Here is a 24,769-nt window from a genome sequence, read left to right on the forward strand (position 1 = left end):
ATTTGCCTTGGGCTCTCTTTTAAAATATAGTTTTAAATTTGTTTGCATTGCTATTTAATTATAATTACAATGCATTTTCAATGCCTTTCTAAGTCAATCGCTCGTTTTATAAAATCCCACTTACAAATATAAGTAGACAAGCATCTAACATAATTGGATTGCCTTCAATTTCCCAAAAAGGGCCATTATTTTTCTATAATTTCTTGAATTTAAATTCTTCCAGATCTCAACAACAAATGTGGCGAAAGAAGTCCTGACTTAAAAATTTGTATATTTTTTTTTTCTTTAATTTTATATTAATTATCTATTTATTTATCTATCTTTGAACTCGAAACTTCTTATTGTAACAATAAATCTGAATTAAAACAATAACTATGTCTAGTAATGATAAAGTCATTCTTTTGAGAACGTATAGGGAAGACCGCCCTGTACTACAGAACACCTTCTTGACGTAGCGCTGCAACATGCCTGTAATAAGAAGGAGCGAAGGTGTGGTTTTATTTTCAGTAATTATGTAGGAATTCTTATATACACCCCTGTAGAACTCCTTCTGTTTAGAGGGCTGGTGAACGCCCTTTTATGTAAGCTACAAAGAAGGCCTTGCCCTCCAATCTCACCCTATGTTAAATGGAAAGGAAGGTGTAATGTCCTAAGCAGGCCTCTGTAATGCCTAGACAGGCCTGGAAAAAGGCCTTCCAAGCACATGAACTACGCCGCTGGGATATTACTTAAGATTTGTTTGTGATATGAAACAAATCGATACATAAATTAGTTGAGTATCGATTATGTCGTCGAACATAAATTATGGAGTGATCACCATATGGAATTTCTCTCGAAAATTTGGATAGCTATATACTTGCTATACTTTTCTTCCAAATAATTCTTTTTACAACCAAAAGCAATGTCTATAATATTTTGTTCTAATATTTCATTTAAAAGGAAATAACTATTCTTTTCGTGTAGTAACGCACGATTATAAAAAATTGACATTTGAATTGATTTGAAATGTAAAAGGAGGATAAAGTTTAATTTGAAATGGAAAGGTTTCATTGGTTGTGAAAAATAATTCGTTTGACTTGAAGAAGATTTCATTTGGTTTGAAAAACGGTTCATTTGAAATGTAAAAGGTTTTGAAGTGGAAATACTATAACACGATTAAAGTATTCTTCAAGACGACTTTTACAATTTCTTGAGCAAACTGCATTGTTTGTAAATTGCATTTGTTTTCGTATTCATGCGTTAGTGTGGCACTGGTATAGAATTTCTACTTACATTCAAATCGTTTGTGGTATCGGTGTTGTTCATATTTGATGGATCGAAACTATTCAGTTCGGCATTCAAATCACCCTCGTTAAGATTCACCAAGTCTGATGATGATTGAGGCCCGATCAAGGAATTAATTATTTGTTCCTGTTGTGACTGTTGTTGTTGCTGCTGAAGTTGTTGAGTGTCCTGCGGTTGATTACCACCGCCGTTAACGGGTCGGTTGTTAGGCGTACCCGGATTTTGTGGAGAATTATGGCTACTTGAATTATTAAGATTCGTTGTGCTATTGTTGGCTGGTTCATTGTGGGCCGAGCTTACTGATGGAGGACCACCCGGAGTCAGCGGATGGCTAGTTCCGCCAGGCGTGTGTGGTGTGTGAGGAGTATGAGGCATCTGAAAAGTACATGAAGATTTTAGAATTGTATGATTAACTTATTCAAAGGCCATCGTATTACCTGGTCTGTGAGAGATTTCTCCATTGCATTTAATTGATCCAGAGGCTCGTGTAAATGCGCCATACTACTTGGTTGGTGCGTGGAGTCGTTTGGCTGCGATTCCCCAGGCGTTTGAGGATTGTTGAAGCTATCGAAGTTTCCCCTATTTCCCCTATAAAGATGCAATGACGCATTTAAAGCGGCACACAAATGGGATTGCCATCGATATATGCACTTACCCATTATTTGCATTTTGATTTGGATTGCTTGAGCCGCCACCTCCAATCATGTTGCCGTTAGCAATTGAATTCATATCGTGGCTATTGAATGGACTCATGGCTTGTGTATTATCCCAAGTAGGTAGCTGAGTGGAACCCGGCGACATAACTTTTGTGATGTCATCTGAAAAATTCTCTTGTTTAATGGCAGGTAAAGTCATGCCACTGGCATTTCCCGCGGATGGTGTGGCTCCACTAGTGCCTGGAGACGGCAATGTTCCAGATGCTGTCGAAGGGTTAGAACCTCCATTGGGCGTGTGGTTGTTTGGACTACCGTGCATATTACCTTGTAGTGCTCTCCAATTCGCCGAAGAGTCGATGGCCACCTCTTCGACATCGGAATTGTTCAGAGTATTCAAAATGGCCCAGTAATACTGATCGATCTCTAGACTTTCGGTTAAAGCCGGCTTGCTACATTCCGGACAACGCCATGTGCCACGCTCACTGTTCATCATTAGATAACCCTCGAGGTCGAAGCATTGAATGTGTTTGCATTCTAAACCGCGTGCGGGCAAACGAATTCGAGATTTCATTATTGGACATTTCAATGAGATCTTTACACATTTGTTGGCCTCGCTCATGTTGGTAACACTAGTGGAGCCATCGGGATTCTGTGTTGTGGATCCACCCACCACTCCAATGGCAAAGTATCGTTTGATCTTGGCCACACTATGCTCCAATGGAAGTAAGTTGCGCTTGTGAAGACTTTGCATAACCTGCCGCACGGAGGGCCGATGGACTAGTTGCAAAACGAAAAGGTGGGACTGTAGAATACGGGAAATAGTTTTTAATGATTATGCTTCTCCCCACTCATGTTATATGCGAGAAACTTACACAACAGCAGGAACTTGCAGTTAACTGTAGCGTATTGCGACCAGGTTGACAAACCGATTTCAAATAGAGTGGTCTAAGTGCCTGGCCGGTCTTCTCGGAGCGCTCAATATTTAGTGGTGTTGCGTTTGCAGACACCGTCACTGTGTGGGGCCAATTGGTGTTCATTTGCCGATCATCTTGGTGGAAACATTTCAGTTGCAATTCCAAATCCGACCTTTATTAATAAATAGCAAAATTTCAATGAAAACCCATTCCTCTAGGAAGAGCATGCGGAGTTCACACAGACTTACCGACACATGAGAGTGTTGTAGACATTTTGCTTGAGGTGAAATACATGGTTGCTCACTGATAGATTGTGCAGCAAACGGAACGGTGGCAGTATAATGCCATCACGCACTGGGAATGTCAATCTCATCTCTTCGCCTATTTCGCCAAAAAAAGGGGGAAAATAAAGAGAAATGCCCGTATAAGCAAAAGTTTTTTTTTTTTGTAAAGCAACAATAGGTAGTGGTGCGAACTGGCAATGTTGTGTCACAGTGAACTTTTTACTATGCCATTCACTCAGTTGGATATTCACACGATTTGGCCCGAATATCTATCTATAATCCATAGAAATACTATGGTGTAAAGTGTCTTCAGGACAAAATAGTGAGTAATCCTAGAACTAGCATTAAACTCGTATGCAGTACTACTATAAGAACTTACAATTATCCAGTTGTGGTTTGATATCGGGGTTTGGACTGACATAGGGTACACTGCAGGCGGGTGTTAGTGGAGGTGTTGGATTTCCAGGAACTGGACTATGTTGATAATTTTGTTGGAAACTGATTGAAATAAAAACGAATTAATATTTTTGGAAATTTAGTGGAGTGATTGCATTACTCACCCTTGATTCTGATAGGGATTTCCAGTGCTCGAGGCAGAACCGGGACCAGCCGGACACATGCCACCAGCAGGGTTTCCGCTACTCATACCGGGTTGGGAACCTGGGTAAAACTGACCCTGTTGCGTATGATGTGAATTGCCAACATAACTGGCACCAGGATTAAATCGTTGCATTGTAGTCATGCAGCCAGGGCTCATACTTGCACCGGGCACCATAGCGCCAGAACCCATCGTACCATGACCCATATTGTTAGGGCCCATTGTTGCCGGAACCATGTTTGCGGGACCCATATTTCCACCGTTCATACTACCGGGAACCATTCCTGTTCCCATGCTGCCAGGACCCATACCACTAGCTCCCATCGATCCCATGCTTCCACAATTCGTTGGTCTACCATATCCGGCCATTGGTCCACTTCGGCCATAGCCTGCTTGCATTGGAATAGGTACACCGCTACCCGTTTGATGATGCATTTGACTGGTAGGAGCACCATATGGTGGTATACCGCCTGGTCCTTGTTGCTGTGGAATATTTTGAGCATTCATGGGATACATTCCGCCTCTCTTTTGGACCGCATGCATTTGAGGATTGGGATAGGGGGCCATGCGTCTCTGATTATAACCTCCACTAGCCATACCTTGCATTTTAGACATAACATTCATTCCGCTCATTTGTTGTTGTTGCTGCTGCTGTTGATGTAGAGACATACCATTCGGCGAACCGGCTGCCGAACCCATGACACCATGTCCATGTTGCATGCCCACCATACTGCCCATAGACATACTTTGCATTTGATTCATAGGTGAAATCTAAAAATAGAAATTCAAATTTTACATAAATTGTGCATAGTCTTGCCAATATTCTCTAGTTTACAGACTAATTTCGGCAATAGGGCAATCTCATCCGATTAGTACTTAAACGGATGGAAAATATTTACAAGTGCACAGCTGTTTCATTGACACGATACATAATGTTTGGCTGAAACCAACAAAAATTGTAGTCCGTTGACTAACATTTTGAACCCCGAAACATGTCAGAATTATTGTTCGAGAATTTCAAAAATGTTGCAGCGGCAACCGCTGTGTTTTTTATTTTTCTTCTGCATTTTACTGTGGGTAGAACAACAAGAAAATTTCTCATTGTTGCCTTTATGATTTGCATAGATCTGATATATCTTTTCCCAACTTAAAGACCCAGCCAAAGTGTTTGCTGGAAAAGGAAAACCAAATTAGCAAATACAGCTGCGTTGGGTAATATATTCAAGATTAAGCCTTCTCCCCAGAGACCATTTTACGCTTATGCATAATACTGGGTCAAGACGAAATTTTGGACCAACGAAGATTTCGTTTGCTGTTACAATTATTGTTAGAAACAAATATGGCAATGGTTAAAAAAGAATTACGATATATTTGCTTTGCAAGATTTCAACTTGACCAAAAATCCCAAAAGGTTTAAAAAGTCTGATCAAATTATTTTTTGTGTGTATGGAAACAAACTACGAGGTTTTATTTATTATTATTATTATTATTATTATTATTATTATTATTATTATTATTATTATTTTTTTTTTTTTTTGGAAAGAAAAAAGTCTTAACTAAAAGTCGAATCGTTCGTCTCGAGGAGAACGAAAATTCCACGAACAGGCGGTAAATCTTGTTCAGCCAAGGGTATTGATTGTGCAACATTTCACCTTTCCGTTTTAATAGATTCAAAAGAGTAACCCAATCAAACAATCTATTTTCAGGCTTTAGCCAAACGAATTTCTTCGAGTGTGTCATGTCTATTATTCAAGAATACTCCATCGCCCTACTAGAATATTTCATGTAATTCCGATCACACTTGGCATTTCATAAATTAGCAGTTTTACCTCAGTACGAGCATTCATTGAAATAATCGTCTCAACAATACTTTATAATTATTTCAATGTTATATCAGAGATATAGACAAATGTTCGAATTTGAATTTAAATACTCGCGTCTCATAAGGAACTGAGTGAATGTGCCGTATGCATATACATACCTAGTGTGGAAGTGTAAGTGAAAACCCACCCGATAGGTAATGCTGCTAATGTATGCAGGTGGAGAAGTTAAATCGATTGCAGCAGTTTGTTACTATACTATAAATGGATGTAAATCCAAATTCAATTCACTTCTCATTCTTTGTCAATACAATTATTCTAAGGTATGATCCGGATGGGATATTCCAATTGGAATTTTGTTGTAAAACTATTCGTATTCTTTTCGGATTTCAAATTGAATATAAATTTCGACATGGATTGTGAAATAGTGAGATTGTTTTGTAAGAACTCCTTATGGTGTACTTTTTGCACCAAGGTAGATGTTGGTAGCTATAGGTCTACATACCCCCTACACACACACTAACTTATTCCCCCATACACGTTACATTTATTTATTGCAGTTCACTAACAATGGGTAAAGTACGAACGAAATAGCGACATGCGATATTAATAATGCATATTAGTAATGCATCGCACTTTCATCGGAGTCTTTACATAGTAGCCCAGCAAAAAATTTTGGAAGTTCTTCTCAAGGCACAACTTTATTTTAAATGCACAGGAAGTTAATTTGAGTCAATTTGTTTATAACTCGCTTTTTTCATATTTTTAATGGGAAATTTATTTTGTTTGTGTTTCAAATAGGTTAAAAAGAGATTAAGAATTAATAAAATGGTATCAATTATTTAAATTTAGCCGAAAAAAATGCTAAATCCTTTGTAGAAAAAATTCGAATTTTTGAAAATATTTGATCACAAAAGTTCCAGACAAGCGCTATAATGCATTAAAATTCATAAAAAATTTTAAAAATTATTTATTTGTCAAAATATCACAAAATTTCTTAATTCACATCCAAAACATTGAATTCGCCTCACACTTTAAGAAGTGATGCAAATTCAGTGCAACGGCTGTTGAAATGGTGGACATCCATCCTATGACAAGCCCATGTTAAATTCATTGCTTCTGCGTCAATTTGGCACCACTTCCGGATCCAAAAAGAACATTTTCACTACACTCAAAAAAAAGTGAACTCTCTATTTCACTAGAGCCATATTAACTTTATATTAGTTCATAGAATCATTATGTTTGGAAAAAGTTTATTTTCGTCAAATAATTTTTTGCGTATGTTAGTTAAATGAACTAAAAAACGGGAAAACGTTATACACAAATAAAGCATAACGATTTCCTTATTTCGTATTTCTTACAAAATAGTTCATTATTTCTTTAAATTTGTAAATTTTACCAAAAATGTGTCCATCATGAACTTCGTATGTCACTAAAGACATTCTTGCAATTTTGAACTCCAAGATTTCTCTTAAAACTACAAAATTTTCTTTAACTACTGAAAAAATTTAGAGATGTCTAATAAATTTTCTTGAATTTGTCGAAAAATATTTACTTATTTTTGCCATATCGGAGTGATGCCAGCGCTTGTAATACCGTTTAGTTAAAATTTTCTAAAAAAGTTCCAAATTTTCTAAAATTAATCGAAAGTTATCTTTCCTGGTGGGTTCACTGTTTTTTCAGTGTACTTTTTTGGCGACGCTTTTTTTGCTGGGAGGTATTTTGATCATTCATGAAAATTTATGGTACGTACCGGCATTGTAATCAGAATCTGAAAATGCCCATCGATGTATGTTTAAGTATGTACATTTCGATTGTAGGTTCTATCACCCAACAAAAAGTGTAGACAAAACAGCGATGAGAATGTTCACTTTTAATCGATTAGTTTAAATTTAACATAACCGAAAGTCAATTTGAAAAAAAAAAATGCGTGTTTTATTGATAGACGAACTTATTAATTGCAAATAAAATTCTGCTATTTTCAATATTATATTTAGCATGTACGCTGAATGAAAATGCCATTTTTGGTTTTGTAAATTAGACAGATTGGCGATATGTTCTTACATAGAGGGTTCATCATACACAATAAAAAATTCTATTCAAACTATTTTTTGTAACGTGAAATTATATTGTGTTTCGCCTCAAGTATATATGTGTTTAAAGCCCCAGACTGTTACTTCTACATTCGCTTACTTTACTTAAAAGTAAATATCGAATAATTATTTGAAACTGCTTCCATCACGGAAATGACAATATAAATCAGTAGAACCCATTAAACATTCGTACACCCTCACAAAAAATCGCTTCTGTAACATATACTCCCAAACATATTTTGCTTCAAGCATATACATTTTTGGGTATTGCCCACACATTTATATGTTTGATCTCTACCAATATATAATATGTTTGAAAGCATATTGGTCTAAACAATATATGTTTGGGTAGTCTAAGTTCCAAACATTTTGTATTTTTGCATCCAAATTCAATAATGTTATCTTCCAAAAAACAATATGTTATTATGTGACCATATAATATGTTTGGAAGCATTTTGCACCTAAAAATATTATATGCTTAAAAAAAATTCTCCCAAACAATATTGTGCTCAAAATTTTATTTATTTATTTATATATTTACAATCATAATGAATTATGAAAATAAACAGGTAATATAGGTGCTAACAACATAGGTTTTCGACCTGAATGCTCAAAATTTTGTTTCTGACCAATTGTACATTCCCCGACATCTTTCTCACTTCCACGAGATTTTTTAGTTCTTAGCACCTTTTTCTGTAATACAAACATTGTAGAAGAAATTATTCAATTTTATGATTTTTTATTTTATTTTAATTTTACCTTTTGCGGGACGGGGATTCGAACAGCGGACCACACAGTTTGTAAGGATCAAAGAAGTAGCTGATCAATTGCCCAAGGAAAAATAAAATGTTAATTTTGTAATAACAAGCAACAACCACCAACTTAATTCAATATCGCTCCCTGTTAAATAGCGCTCCAAGCTACTAAACACATATATGTTTATAGGCTATTTCTAAATTAATATATGTTTGCATTCAAGCATATTATATTTACAAACATTTTATGTCCCAAACATAATATGTTCTAACATATTAACATATATGTCCCAAACATGTTATGCTAGTTTATGAACATTATATGCTTGCACTCAAAAATATTGTGTTTAAAAATTTGTGTTCCAAACATATAATGTTTATAGCCAAACATATGAAAAACAGTCTTTTTCAACCGTGTAGTTACTGGTTAATTTCTTGGATGAATTACTCACCTGATGATGCCTCGCCGTTGCTGCACCTGGGCCCGCATTATTGTAACCTGGCATAGCACCCATTTGTCCATTTCCATTCGATGTTCCGTTCATGGGATGCATTTGCATGTTACCATTGCCACTGCCAGACATAGGACCCATAGCGGCAGGATTCATTCCACCATTACTACTCATATATTGGTGATGTGATTGCGCTGTGGTGCCCATCATTCCAGAACTAACTCCGGGATGCATACCGCCCATCTGTGAGAATAAAACGGAAACTGTTATACAGCAGATATAGGTTGTAGGCGGTTTTTGTATATATCTTATGTAGCAACGCATGCAATTCCTATTCACCAATGAAATTTACTGATAATCAACCTTTACGGCGGCGGTTTGTCGCCGGAGACGATACAAATTAGCGTATTTGGCTACTGTTAATTATTCAATCAAATCAAATTAAATGTATCCGAACCAGAGAATGAAGCCGACCCATTTTTATCGGCGGAGGCTGATACTAAAATTTTGCCTCCGCGGCGGCTTGACGGCCAAGCCGATAAAAATTTGTATATTCGGTGGGGAACATTTATCCATTATAAAATCAAATCGAAATTATCTGAATGGTTATGAGATTAGTTGTACAACGAATCTTACAAGATTTTTGCGAAATTATTATAGAAACCTAAAGGCCGGTACTCTGTTCGGTTTTCGCGTTGAAACTCCATACAAAATTAAAAAAATGCGAAAAACTAGCGAAATTTTTCCATTTGTGATACTTTGTTTTTTTCGAGTTGAAAAACTGACGTTTATAGCATGACGCCATTTGCAATGTGAATTAAGAAATAATTTATTTATTAAAACTATTTGTGTGGGTTTATAACACAAACACGGAATATATTTTTGTTCCGAAACTATACAAAGGATCAAAGGAGTAGCAGATCAATTGCCCAAGGAAAATAAAATGTTAATTTTGTAATAATAAGCAGCAACCACCATCTTAATTCAATATCGCTCCCTATAAATAGAGCTCCAAGTTACCTAAATAAACACCGCTTTCTACACCCTCAAAAAAAATCGCTTCTTTAACATATGTTCCAAACATATTTTGCAGGAAGCACATATATTATTGGATACTGCCGAAACATTAATATGTTTGTTTTATGTGAACATATCATATGTTTGGAAGCATTTGGAGCCCAAAAATATTATATGCTTGGAAGAATTATTCCCAAAGACGATTGTGCTCATTGCCTAACCTACTCGTAATTTTCACTTCCTCGAAATATTTTAGTTCTTGGCACCTTTTTCTGTAATACAAATAATGTTGAAGAAATTATTCACTTTTATAATTTTTTTAAATTTTACCTTTTGCCTGCACGGAGAATCGAACCGAGGACTATACAGTTTGTAAGCCAACAAACTACCCACTGGACTACGTAGCTGTTATAGTCACCAGTAGATAATTATCGTTATAAGTTACACTTATATAGAATAGTTTGCAGCGCCCACGAGCCCATGCAAACATAACATTATTTAACAGAAACATACATTTGTTTGCCACGTGGACTCTCCCGTCAACTCTCCCGGTTTCCATCTCTATTTCTTTCTCTATACTCTCTCTGTCGCTTTGAATAAAATATCACAACATATGTATGTTTAGTCGAAATTTGTAAATGTATATATGTTTGCATTCACACATATGATTTTTATGAAACATTCATGCCCCAAACATAATATATTCTAACATATTAACATAGATGTCCCAAACATTTAGTGTTAGTTTAGGAACATTCCTTGTTTGCACTTAAATATATTGTGTTTTAAACTTGTGCCCGAAACACATTTTGTTTATATCGGAACATATGAAAAACATATTTTTCTAAGAGTGTATGTGCGAAATAATGGTTTCTATAAAAAATTTTCACAAGAATGAACATAGTACCGGCCTTAAGCTGAGTACTATGTTCAGTTTTCAAGCAGAAAACCAGCTTGTTTTCACGGTTACTTTTTTTAATTAATTAATATAGAAATATAAAATTATTTGCAATCAATTCCTTGGATCTTTTCCTTCTATTATTTGGTAAGACTTGATCAAAATATAATCGTCTTCATACATATTTTTGTACTTTTAGTTTAGTGTTTTAGTGAAAAACCCGAACATAGTACTCACCTTTAAGGGGGTACTATGTCCGGTTTTCGAGTTGAAAACCACCTTATTTTCGCGATTACTTTTCCTTATATAATCAAAATTATAAATGAAAATAAACATATTCCTGTAAAGCTTCGCCGAAATTTTTAGGAAAAAGAAACTGCGCGTCAAGTGAGTTAATTTTTCTGCTTCATATTGAACTGTTTTAATAAAGTAACCGCGAAAATTTCAACTCGAAAACAGAACATAGTACCTACCTTTAATATTGAATAATTGTGGATCGAAAGATCAAAAATTTGGCAGAAAATACAACAATTAGTAATACATTTTTATATTTGTAATAAATATTTTTGATTAATTGGCGGCTAAATTTGAGTCAGATGAGTCCACATTTTTTGGGGGCGACTCTTATTTCTCATGTAGTAGTGTGATGGTTTGAACCTTACCTGACTGTAGCCACTCATTGCATCCATATTGGCCTGTTGTGCACCAGTCGCTGTTACCATATTATTGTAATTGGCAGACAGTGTGTTCCCCGAATTGGACGATGCGGGTGAAATTAAAGCTGGACTAACCACACCACCAGTCTCCCTATGCTGATTGGTTAAAGGAAATGAAAGCCGGTCAGAGTTTGCGATGGCACTGCTGCTACTGTTGCCCGGAGACGAGGTGAATTCCGAATTCGGCCCAAATGTATTGTTCAAGGAACGCAGGCTGTCCGATTCACCAAGATATGGGGCATTTCCCGAGTATTGATTTTGGTTAAGATAATTCGGATTTTGTGGCGGGTGGTGGTGAAGGTGCGTTTGGTGGAAGTTCTGTTGTTGTTGCTGCTGGTAGAACTGTTGTTGTTGCTGAAATTGTTGTTGCTGCTGCTGATGTTGTAGATGATTGTCTGCCGCTGAAGATGAATAATTACCCGGTGGTGATATTTGGCCCCCTAAGGCTGGAGCCCTTGAGGAGCCTGATGGGACATTCATTTCATCATTTTTTCTAAAACCAAATAGAAGTTGAAAATTTTTCAGATTAAACAAAGTCACATTTCAAATGTGATTACACATAAATGTTGATAAGTATGTGAGTGTGTGTGTAAAGAAATTAAAAAAAAAAATGGAAAATAAATTGGCTAAATAAAGAGAACAACAATTGTCCCAAAAATTATACAGCTTAAATATAAGGAAATATCCAACCCCCAGGACAAATAAGTTTGTTTTGCTTTCTTTCTTACATTGCCACGAGCTAATATAAAGAGAAGCACTCACAATCGTAGCAATGCACCTAAGATGTACGACATTGTGCAGATGGATATTGTATATCCATAGAAACGTAAGCTGCATTACCTTGTAACGAAGTTTCATTTTCATTGCCACGAATGGGACGAGACAAATGCAGCCTTACCTTTTACCAGCACATACGCATGCGCATACAGTAATGTACAATTTCGGCAGCTGGTAATTTGTCTGATTGCTTTTCGTCCGAAATTCTGATACAGACGGACGCCCAGGTAGTAATGGCGACGAGACAGACGCACAACATATGTTGGAGACATGCAAGGTGATAAAATTCAAAGGAAACACTGAACTTGCAGCCACCGTTCCATTGAGAACGAAAGCAAGAAACCAGTTTCCTCTCGATGAATTGAACGCTGGAAGGACGACACATTCAAATTTCCAAGGTACATAAACTAAATTGAAATTACCCAAATAGGGAAATGAAATATGAATTTCTGCAGACTACCAAATTCGTAAGAGGAGTGGGGTTGATGGCAACAGGTGAAAAGCCGCACATGTGTCCCAACATTGGGATACATGAATGATGTACATCGACTTAAGGTAGTGTTATACTTAGATATCCTTAAGAATCTCTAATCCAAACCTCTTGACATTATTTACTTGAAAACCTGAATACTTTTTGACGTTAAACGCATGTTTAATATTCACCGAGACGGGAACGAGCCACGCTAGACCTCAGAAATGATCTTTTATCTTTCTTTGTGTCATTCTGGCTTGTCCAGAAACTTTCAAGCTTAATAAAAAATATGCCATTGTCTGCTTCGATTGAAAGGCCGACTGACTGCAAGTTAGTATTAAAATGGAACGTTCAAATGCACTGGATGGCAATTTATGCATGCGTACATATGCCTGTCACCAATACATACAGATGGCCGGACGCACGGACGTATGAGCCGAAGTATAATAAAAAAAAGAAAACAAAAAAAAAAATAGACAAAAAATACAAATCTTATAAATCAAAAACATTTGTAGAGCTTTTGAGAACAATACTCGCTGTTTCCTCAGCCACTCACTACCACTCACCTCCTGCTGCTATACCAAACATCACCACTGCCCATTGGATGACGAATGGGAATGATGGAAATCAAAATGTTAATACCTTTTTGAATAGATATCATTATTATTGTTTTTATTATTAAACTATAGGCAGAAGATACTAAACATTTAAAATTACCCGATCACACATACACACGCAAATCCTCATGTGTATGAGTGGAATCACATGATGATAAGCGTTTGGGCACTGTACGGGCCACATACAATTTTTTAACGACCCAATTAAAGACCTGTTATTCATAGTCACTATTCTCTGTGTGAACGGGTGTTTGTGTTGGCATTTTCTTCTCCTTCCGGCACTTTATCGATAGAAATCCACTTCCTAGGAAAACAATATTTGTTTTTGGGGGTTCTGAAAATTACCAAAATTACCCAACTTTAATATCTGGCTCCTAAGGTATTTTCGTATTTCAAATTTCATATGAAATAGATCGGCGCAGTCACACAATTTATTGCTATAGGAGGAAAACCAAAGTGAATACTTTCTTTCGAAATTTCAGTATTAAAATTTCGAATCATGACCTAGATTAGATTCAAGAATTTTTGTCACAATTAAAAAATGTGCGCTCACCAAGAAGGTGAAAAATTGAATGTCGCCTTTAACATAAAATATTCTAATTTGATAAAGTTGTAGATTTTATTTATATTCTAACATAATTGTGTACCGTCATCGAAAATGGCTTTTAAAAGTGAAATGGATGTACCCGAAAGGATGCCATGAATTGATACAATTTGGTGGGCCTATAAACTTAGAGGATATGTATATATATATATATATATATATATATATATATATATATATATATATATATATATATATATATATATATATATATATATATATATATATATATATATATATATATATATATATATATATATATATATATATATATATATATATATATATATATATATCCATATACATATGGCGGTTAAGGACTGTCCCTTCTTATAATCACCAATATCACCAATTTTTCTGAGCTGCATCACCGTGGAACTGAATGGTCTAAATGGGCCAATTTTAAAATGCTTTTTAATTTTTGTATTTTTGTACAATGAACTGAAAGCAAACTCTGGCATACCTATGTTATGCCGCCGGCTTGAATAGAAGTTTACACGGACAAAAAATCTTCCGAAAATCTTGAAAGTTGGCCCCACATCTATGTTGGACTTGTTCGAGTGTGTTTGTTTGTCGACTATCTGTACACACCGACATCGTGTACTATCTGTATCGATACATACGTACCAGAAATATGAATGTAGCTAGGTACCTGTGAGTGTTATATAAATATACACTTGATTTTGAACCAATAGAAAAACAAAAACACAAATACCCGAAACTATTTCGTTTTTTTTTCTATCTGTTTTCTTGAGCACATTGAGGAAAGGCAAAGCAAAACAAAAAGCTGAAATAAATCAGCTAAACTTTTAGTGGTGCGAATGTATGCGGCTGTCTTCAGTGATGCCAACTCCCGAAGGCCAAAAAGCATCAAAAATACCACCTTCCTTCAATGCTCTACTAAAAAAATCCAACTTTTCCAAAGCAGTTTAAATTTTTTCTCAACCTCTATTTTCTGAACCATAATACGAAATTTGTATAAATAGTTCTTATTGATAAGAAGTTTAATTGGTACAAATTTCATGACTAAAAAAAAAAAAGTTTTCGTTTTTCGAATTCGTATGACCCTCTATTGTAATTTTTTCGACATTTTATATTTGCAGGAAGCCTATTTCAGTTATGAGTACTTTGTGAATTTAATACAAACGTTTATTCGTCACTCGTCCTTTGACATTTCTAACGAATACCCTAAAATACCAATAGGGCTGTTTTCTTTTAGCACTGGATATGCTAAGCCGTTAAGGACTAAAAGAAAACAGAGTACTCGTTTATCCAGGACATCTCCATAAATATGCAACACTGTCATCAGCTGTTTAAAAACAATCACAGAAAAGAAGTGAAATCTTGCATTTTTAATGTATGAAATGCTCCAATTAGTAATAAATATTTACTGCTGCGATTATTTATGACACTGTATCACTTTGAATTTCATGTTTTTCGATAAAATAATCACAATAAATTGCTATTGTGAGTCGATGATGCGTCACTTTATCCAAATACAATCTGGCAACATCTGCGCGACTTGCACTGATGAGATGTTCTGGATAGAACACCAGTGCAACGATTTTCTGGATAGCCCATATAAATGTTGCATCCAGTGCAAAAAGAAAACATCCCTAATATTGATTAAAAACAAAATCAATAAGCACTAAATTTGGTGCTAAAAGCACCAAATTGGCATCACTGGCTCTCTTCGTCAATTACTGGCGTTCGAGGCAAAAACAATCGCATCTAACTATCGTATCATCTCGTATTGTGAGTCGTGATTTTTGTCGTAACGATAAGTAATATACGTTTGTCTGTCTTCTCTAAGCACTGTGTCCGTCCTTTGCCGCTCCCTTCAACCGTTCATATGCCTATAGGTTTGTTAGCAACGCACTAAACAAGGTTGTACTGGCTCATTACGTGCTACACATAATGCTCACCATAACCGTTGCACACAACAATAACAACGATGCTTCTCATTCCGTTAGCAATATTTAATATCTGACCACACACATACATACACACAAATTTATATTGCTATTCCCAATAACAAATCATATAAATTGTCAAATTTATGAAAAATAAAATAAAATAAAATAAATATTTTTGTGTGCGTAATTGGATCCCGAATATCTTCATAATCCCGAATATCTTCAATCACAGAAATGATAGTGTCATTCAAAAAAATTAATTGAATGTCAATTAAAATATTAATTGATCCAATTAAAAAATTTATTGATACTATTAATGTTTGCGATTGATGTTTGTTGCAATTAAAAAATTTGTTGAATCAATTAAAATTTTTATTAAAACTCAATTCAGACTTTAACTGGAAAATTTTGGTGAATTTTTTTTCTGTGTAATCAATGAATGAAGGGCGTTTTAATTTAATTTCATTAACTATTATTTAAACCGGTATTTTAAGTCGTTTTGATCGGTGGATGACATATAGAAGGTTTCTTTTAGGAATTGTAAAATTGAATATTTTGGAAATCGTGCAACTTTTTAAAAATTTGCAAGTCGTATTCTGCCATCATTGGCAAGCCACAAAATTTACTTTGGAACACGTTCATATATTAAATCTTGGAAAAGTCGAATGTATCATCCGATATTTACAAATATCGCCTAATAAATGTCAATAGTTTTATTAAGCTTGAGATCTAATTTTTCTCATAAAATCGGTCTAGACTGCGGCCTTACTAAATCGTATTATTTGGGACCATCTAGATGAAAAAAAAAATAATAATTTTGATTTTTAGCTTTTACAAAACTCACAAGAGTGTGGAAAATTTTCGTATAAAGTGTACACTTAAAAAAGGCTACTTGGATTTCAAGAGAGAATGGAAAATATTAATATCGTTGGATCCAAAGATATTGACATTCCTTTTTATTATATTTTCTTTTACGAAAAATTTTGTATTTACGTTGTGTAAGTTTAATACCTCAAAATTTAGGAGGCATAATCTTAATACGAGCATTATTATATTATAGCATATATTTGAAACAGTTTTTATTTTTAATTGAAAAATTCAATATCATTGTTCAATTAATGATTATTTCTTTAAATCAAAACTGTTTTCCCTTTAATACAGGTTTCTTTATTTTAATAAATGTATTTTTTCAAATAAGATGTTTTTAAATAAAGACTGTAAAGATTATTTTAATTCAAGTTTCTTTATGTTAAAGTAAGTTGTTCTTAATATTATGCAAATTTCGTTTCAAAAAACTTTTCATAAAAGGTATATATATTTTTCAGTGTACACTCGTTTCGAAAAAATCGCTCACAACATCATTGAAGCGCCTCTCAGATTTCAACTCTGGTTTTGACGTATTTGTCAAAAATATTTTTATGGCGACGACGTTTCTTGGATTGAAACTGTGCTAATACATCCACACACATGGATTTATGAGGGTATTGATGCACTCGTACCCATTTACATCCATGTTTTTCACAAATGAGATGGTGTGGCTAGTGGTGGTGGTTCAATGCATGTTTTACTCATGCCACTACCGCAGAGGTTTACCTATTGCTGTTTATGTCGCTATTATTGGTTTCATTTTATTCACAAAAAGAAAAGAAAAAAAACGAAACAAATCAAAACAAAAAAATGAAAGAAGAGAGGGGCAAAATAAAAACAACACAATTTTGTTTCTGCGCGCTGGTGGCTGGTATATCTGTCAGTCATTCAGTCAATCTGTCCGTCCCTCGGGTCTATGGCACAATGTATTAGAGTGGGTGTGTGTATGTGTGTGGGATTGAGCGGTGTTAACTACCTTTTTAACGGGTGATTTTAACACTCACACATACGAGTATTAATAAATCTCGACTACAGTGAAGAGTCAATTTAACAAACACCGAAAGAAAAAGCGTTCGATTCAGTTTCATCAATGCGTTTTCGTCTATGCGATGAACATTTTTTAGCATCAAACGAAAACTTAATTTGTCTAAAATTTCGTTTCTCAGAAAAGAAAACTATTCTTTCAGTATATATATTTGTGTTAAATTTAATTTTTGAAGTGATTTTTTCACGAAATTTGGGAACCTTTTTGTACTTTTTACATTCTTAAATTTTTTGGGGGTTTTTGAAAAAAGGCTAGATCAATTTAGGGTTTTTTTCTTAAGATTTGGGGGGAAGAATCAAAAATCGCCTGGCAACACTGTTGCTACGTTTCTTTTTTCAAATAACTGTAGACAGCTTTTATCATAGACCTTATAATACATAGATGGGCCATGGGTGTCAAACTATGTTTGACAGTTCCGAAGATTAAGAATAAACGAGAAAAATAAAAGCACGCTTACAATCTCTTTCGTTTTCCATTTTGTAGTTTGCCAATTTTACACAAAATTGGAACGTTTATGATGCACCAGAGGATTTATAAATAAATTAATATATTAAAAATTCATATTTGAACAAAAAATTGTGACCAAAACCGCGAAAATACGAAATTTAATTTTGAGTAGCATTGCTCTTTACGAACAACACAAAAGCAAATGCACGAAAATTCATATTTGGAACTGACTCTTTTCGAAAAAATCAAAACGAAATGTCAGAAAATTAAAACTGACACATTTTTTTTTAAGAGACACATGTCCTATCTATATAACATCTATTGTCTATGGCTTTTATTAATGAGAGCAAAGTTATTTTTTTGTTGGGTACTTCATGCTCTCTCCACGTTTAACTTAACTCAAACGAGAATTTGAGCAAACATTTGTTCACATGGTTGTTTTTAAATTGGCTTCCAAGATGTATGAGAACAATTAAAGTCGTCAAATTGATGAAAAAAATAATCAAATAGACGAAACATTTCATCTACTCCGTTGATGTGTATTCAAATACTAATGCAATAACACATTCATATGTAGTTGTGTGGTAGAGATGTTGGTTTCTTTTGTGCGGTAAGAATTTCTCAAATGGTTCTTATCAGTTGAAGAGTTTAGTTCAAAGTGTGAAGGTGGTCGCGCATGCCGAAAATAAAGAGTAATTGAATAAAGTTGTGAAAGTGAGTAAAAAGACATGAAGTGTTATATGCGATACATTTTTTAACCAAAATGAAAAAAAATTGTAAGCATTTAAAATGTTATCATTTGCTTAAGCACATAGACAGTCGAACATGTTGTGGGACATTATTCAAGGATGCTTCTTCTTTTGAGAGGCATGTTCGAACAAAACATTCACCTAATAAAGAAGAAGCGCCTGCGATACAAGAACAAATAGAAAATTAATTCGTTACTATTTTGAAGAACACAATGGAGTGTTCTAGCGAAGATAACAAGTGTAATTTCAATTTTATTTCTGACAATTTACTGTTTTACAAACATTTGTGGAAGTATTTCTAAATTTACAGATAATTGCCGCAACATTTTTCGTTCTATGAAAACTGACTATTCAAAAGGAAAATAATTCAAAATATCAATTTTTAAATTCTTCTTTATAAATTTTTTACTTCACAGGCTGAACCCAAAAAACTTTTCATCCTTGCTATTGGTGATCTAAACACTATTAAGATAACAGCATGTTTGTGTATCTTGATGGTCAATTTATCAAAATCAACTGCTTTCGAAGAAAAGCAGATATTTGCATTTGTATGATACATTTTATGTACGTATTTATTTCGTTAGTTGTACCTTATTTAAAATAAATAAAATAAATAAAATTTAAATTAAAAAAAAAAAACAATATGGTTGTTTATTAAGTGTCGTAGAAAATATTTCTGATAATCCATTTATCAATTTAATGTAATCTATTCACCATATAAGTCAAATTTGTGATAATGACGGAAATTATCTAGTGGACGAATATAATAATATCCGTCCATTCATTAATATAAATTTCTCCTCCTTACCACAACATTGACTTATGTTGATGAATATTATACATCAAATTTATGAGCGGTTTACATCATATTAATGAATCGATTACATCAAATGGATGATTCGTCTTAATATGGATCGATTACATCATATTGATGAATAGATTACGTCAAATTTAGGAAAAGTATTCATCGCTGTGACGATCGCGTTTGTAGCGACGACGAAGGAGAATCGTACTTTTGAAGAATTTCATCATCGCATGGATGAAAGAGAATAATCGCAGATACGAAAAACATAATCGCATAGATGAAATATTTTCATCACCTGGACGTAATATAGTGATCTATGGGATGTCAATGTGTTCATCACAGTGATGAATTACAATTCATCGCCATGACGAAAAATTCATCACCGGGATGAAATGTTACGTTAGCTCATTTTTGACGAAAAATTCGTCACCGGGACGTAAAAATTCGTTCTCATGACGAACATTTTCCTTTCAGTGGATGACATCGATTGCTTGAAGTGAATTTTAATAAGTTTGTGAAAAGGTTCTTTAAACCTTCAAGTATTGCCATATTCATCATTCTTAATATAGAGAGTTAAACCCCACCTTTACGATGGAAATTCGTTTGGTTTCTAGTTCCAATAACATTTTTGAAAAGGAGTCCATAATGGAGGAATAGCTTCTTTCCATGGCATCGTATTTGATTTTTGTTAATTGCCCTACTATTTGCCTAATCTATAAAAGCTAGTCTCCACTGTGAGTTTGAAGAAATACATTCCGGTTGTTTTTATGTGTGAACACAACGTTCACCGTCCCAAGCAAGATGTGAACGTAAAAAGACATTAAATATGGATCCGACGATGATGTCCATTGAAGAACCACATTGGAAACATTGAACGCAAATATACTAAGAGGATGAATGGACATATTTTGGACACAATTTCAAATATCCTTCATTAAAAGGAGTCCATAATAGAGGAATAGCTTCTTTCCATGGCATCGTATTTGATTTTTGTTAACGATAAAAGTTTGAAGAAATACATTCCGGTTGTTTTTATGAGAGAAAACAACGTTCACTGTCCCAAGCAAGATGTGAACGTAAAAAGATATTAAATATGGATCTGACGATGATGTCCATTGCAGAACCACATTGGAAACATTGAACGCAAATATACTAGAGGATGAATGGACATATTTTGGACACAATTTCAAATGTGATGATGAAAAGTAATCACGAAGAATAAGGCGGAAAGTCACATCGTTAATAGCCAAGTACGACTAAGAACGCCCATCTTCTCGCTATTTTTTAATGTTGTACACCACCTCAATCGTCTGGACTTTGTTAGGTACAGCAATCATCGGCAAAAACCATTGAACAATCACAACCCTTATGTCTGCCCAACGGAAGCATTTTATTTCAACGCAGGAGGTTAAAATGAATGTCGCAAAATCTAAAGAAACAATCACTTTGTGAAGTTATCTAATACAAACACGGCCTGTGGGAAAAGTGCTGTCGTTAAGCGGAACTGTAGAACTGAATCCAGTTTAAGGGTTGTCGCCGTAGGATTTCCAATGCTTCGACGGAATCAAGGATTGACAAAAACGTAGGAAATACAATGACCGCCGAAGAGGTATTTAACATCATCATTAAATGAAGGTTAACAACGTTAAAGGCTGAATTCACGAATATCGCATTATGACATCTCAAAACTCATTCACACACATACACGCACAGAAGAGCGTATCAGCAGCATATCGGACAACAATACCAACAACAGTTTCATCCACAACAAACTCACAATGGAAATATAAACATTGATTGATGGAATATTTATATTTAAAAGAATATGAGTGTTGCCAGATTGTCTCATATCATTACTGATGCTCTAATCAATCGTAGGTGGTGACTTGTTCATGTCTTTTGGTAGTTATGAGTCCACATTTAATAAAAAATAAAATTTTGTAGAGCTCACTTACACTGAAAAAACAGTAAACCCACCAGGAAGAAAACTTTTGGTTAATTTTAGAAAATTTTGAACATTTTCAGAAACAGTACTATAAACGACAAATTCGAGAAAATTTATTAGACAAAAATAATTTTTTTTCACTTCTTAAAGAAAATTTTGTAGGAAAAAATTGGAGTTCAAAAATGCAAGAATGCCTTTAGTGATATACGAAGTTCGTGATTGGCGCATTTGTAGTAAAATTTACAAAATTAAAGAAATAATGAACTATTTTGTGAGAAATACTAATTTACTAAATCTTTATGCTTAATTTGTGTATAATTTTTCCCGTTTTTTAGTTCATTTAACTAACGTACGACAAAAAATTATTAGAGTAAAGGAAACTTTTTCCAAACATAATAATTCTATGAATTAAAATAAAGTTAAATTGGCTTTAGTGAAATAGAGAGTTCACTTTTTTTTGAGTGTATAATAAGATTCAAAAAAAGTTAGCCCTCCATGGCTCTAAAGCCAATTTAACTTATTTCAGTTACCTTCACTTTTATTTGTTGCACATTAAAGTTGACGTTTTAAATACCTTTACATGTCTTTCGTTATTTATCTCCGTCGCTGCCTTTCTCTTTTTTTCTATATTCTCTCTGTGACATTTCTAAACATATCTATGTTTATACGAAATTTGCATCCAGAAACATTATAATATGTTCTACCATGCTTGTTCCAAACATGTTATACTAGCTTATGAACGTTATATGCTTGCACTTCAAAATACTGTGCTAAAAATCAAACCGGGGACTTATCCGGGGACTTATCAGCCAACCTGTTACATACGTGGTACACAGTAGCGTATACTTATTAAGAATTCGGTGGCTACATTGCACATACGCAATAATAGAATACAACAAACATAATGAATCTCAATTATATATACTGGACGTGTGCGTGTGATTAACAATTTACTCGCCCAAACATTCGCGAGGAAAAATGTTCACTCATGCACGATATGTGTGGCAGGAATTTACATTCACACACAAGAATATTATTGCACAAATTTGTCACAATTTTGTCCATAACGGTCCATAATTATTGATGGCTCCAAAGAATGCGACCCCCATCTAATTACCATGAGAAAATTTGTTCATATCGGTTGATAATTGTTTATAGACTCCTGTATATAAAACGATTAACGATATAATCGGACATTTCTAATTCGAGATATAGTATGCTTAGATCAAAATACATAAGAAAAGTCACCTCTCATCGAATGTACATTTTCAGTGTAAACTAGTGTTATGGATGATAGCCTTAATATATCCTTGTACGTAATCCCTGGTGGAGGGTACTTAAGATTCGGGCTGTGGTTTTTCTTGGACGATTCACTAAGAAGAACCAAGATACAAAAATAATTAGATTCGATTTCAACACTGTTTCGTATACCTCGAAACCCCCAATACTGATTTGTAAAATATTCACATTGCAATTCGAAATTCGATAATTCTTTTTTCAACACAAAAACTTTTTGAAATAAGCTCTCAATACCATCATCTTAATCATAATACAGTTATCCCCGTTTAATTACCCCGTTGAATATATCCAAATTTTGGGTACTTATGCTGGTGCGACTTTTATTCAGTCTGACAATTAAGCGTGAAAATTATTTATCGGTAGTAGTCAAGATGCGGCCAATACTGTGTACATTTTTGAATTTCTCAAATATGAGAATACTTAAAGGATTTTATTTAGTAATTCATACTTAGAATGATTAAATGTGATAGAATTTTCTCAAAATGACAGAGTGGCAACTTTTATACGTTGTGGAGATAATTGGCAACTCTAATATTTTGTAGACTTACATTATAATTTTATTACGAGTATATTAATAGAGTTGCACGCATTGCAACCAGTGGATAAGCAATAACAGTGAACCCCCTTAAAGACTCGCCGAAGAACGATTCAGCCACAAGCGACGCGTGTACAACAAGAAGAAAATATGCAAAAGTGAATGGCATCTATGGAACGAGGGTTGATTACCGGCTGATTTGCCGTAACAACCCCACTTTACACTCCATTGTTATCTAGGCTGAGAACCCATTCCTCTGGAATGCATGTATACACATATGTCGTCCATTGAATGGTGGTACTACGTTCTTCTATCATCCCTCCATCCCATTCGTGCACGTGACCACGAAGACCATGTTTATAATTTACCCCAAAAAATAATAAATGCTTGGGAGTGCATAAAATGCGTCATATTTTTCTCAAACAGAGTCGACGATGAGGTTGCTCTTGTTGTTTGTTGATGTTCGATGTTGAGAGTTTTATCCTGGCAATTGTGTTGGGTGTACTCTCTTGCCTTTGGTTTGGTTGGCCTGTATTCGATTCGGACGATGAGTTCCCATGAGAAATTTTGAACAATGTTCTCGTTCTATAAGCGTTGCATTGTTTTCGAGTAGCTTAAATTACTTCTCTCCCCTTGGAGATTGTGACGGGAAGTTGTCTGTCATTCAGTTAGTCAAATGTTTGGGTGAAGCTGTTTATGATTATGAGTCGTGGTAGTGGTTATGGCAAATCGGACTGTCTCATTTGAGTTGCAACTCTTGATGGGTATGTGTAGCGGACAGATGGCGGTGGTTAATAAAGTTGGCATTTCGGGGATTCGGGGTTTCCTAGCGTCTTGGTTATACCATAACACACACACTCATACACCCTCGAAATCCTTAAGGAATTGATCTGTCGTTACCCTGGTGATAGTTGCAATGTTTGTATTTTGTCTTTCTATGTCTCTGTTTACTGAGAAACGAAAACCAGCAACACGATATATATCCAATTTCCCTTGGATTTGCTATTGAGCTAAAATTTCGATTGACATCAAAATGACTTCCAATGTGTTGTGTGTGTGTTTGCGTGTAAGAGTTCATTCATGAACAAAAGTTGTAATGCGGAGCACCATACATAGGCATAAATATATAAATAAATATTGCCTTACATATACACACATGCGTCAATGCGTTAGGATATTTCATTCAATATTTATGTGCTCTACA

General features: G+C 34.6%; 1 protein-coding gene across 6 annotated transcripts in view; it reads right to left on the minus strand.

The window, feature by feature from the left end:
• tna (Zinc finger MIZ domain-containing protein tonalli) overlaps positions 1 to 24,769 on the minus strand; it is a 45,487-nt gene that overhangs the window by 3,281 nt on the left and 17,437 nt on the right. For 2 of the 6 annotated variants that reach the window (XM_075306316.1, XM_075306318.1), the window contains exons 2-10: positions 11,434 to 11,980; positions 8,857 to 9,099; positions 3,699 to 4,507; positions 3,518 to 3,636; positions 3,103 to 3,235; positions 2,813 to 3,026; positions 1,940 to 2,742; positions 1,722 to 1,872; positions 1,273 to 1,659 (exon numbers count right to left, since the gene is read on the minus strand). In XM_075306316.1, coding sequence (XP_075162431.1) covers positions 1,273 to 1,659; positions 1,722 to 1,872; positions 1,940 to 2,742; positions 2,813 to 3,026; positions 3,103 to 3,235; positions 3,518 to 3,636; positions 3,699 to 4,507; positions 8,857 to 9,099; positions 11,434 to 11,980 — 3,406 coding nt within the window. The other 4 variants (XM_075306321.1, XM_075306320.1, XM_075306319.1 and 1 more) reach the window with 4 other exon arrangements.

Source organism: Haematobia irritans, chromosome 4 (assembly GCF_050003625.1).
Source record: "Haematobia irritans isolate KBUSLIRL chromosome 4, ASM5000362v1, whole genome shotgun sequence".
Taxonomy (NCBI): domain Eukaryota; kingdom Metazoa; phylum Arthropoda; class Insecta; order Diptera; family Muscidae; genus Haematobia; species Haematobia irritans.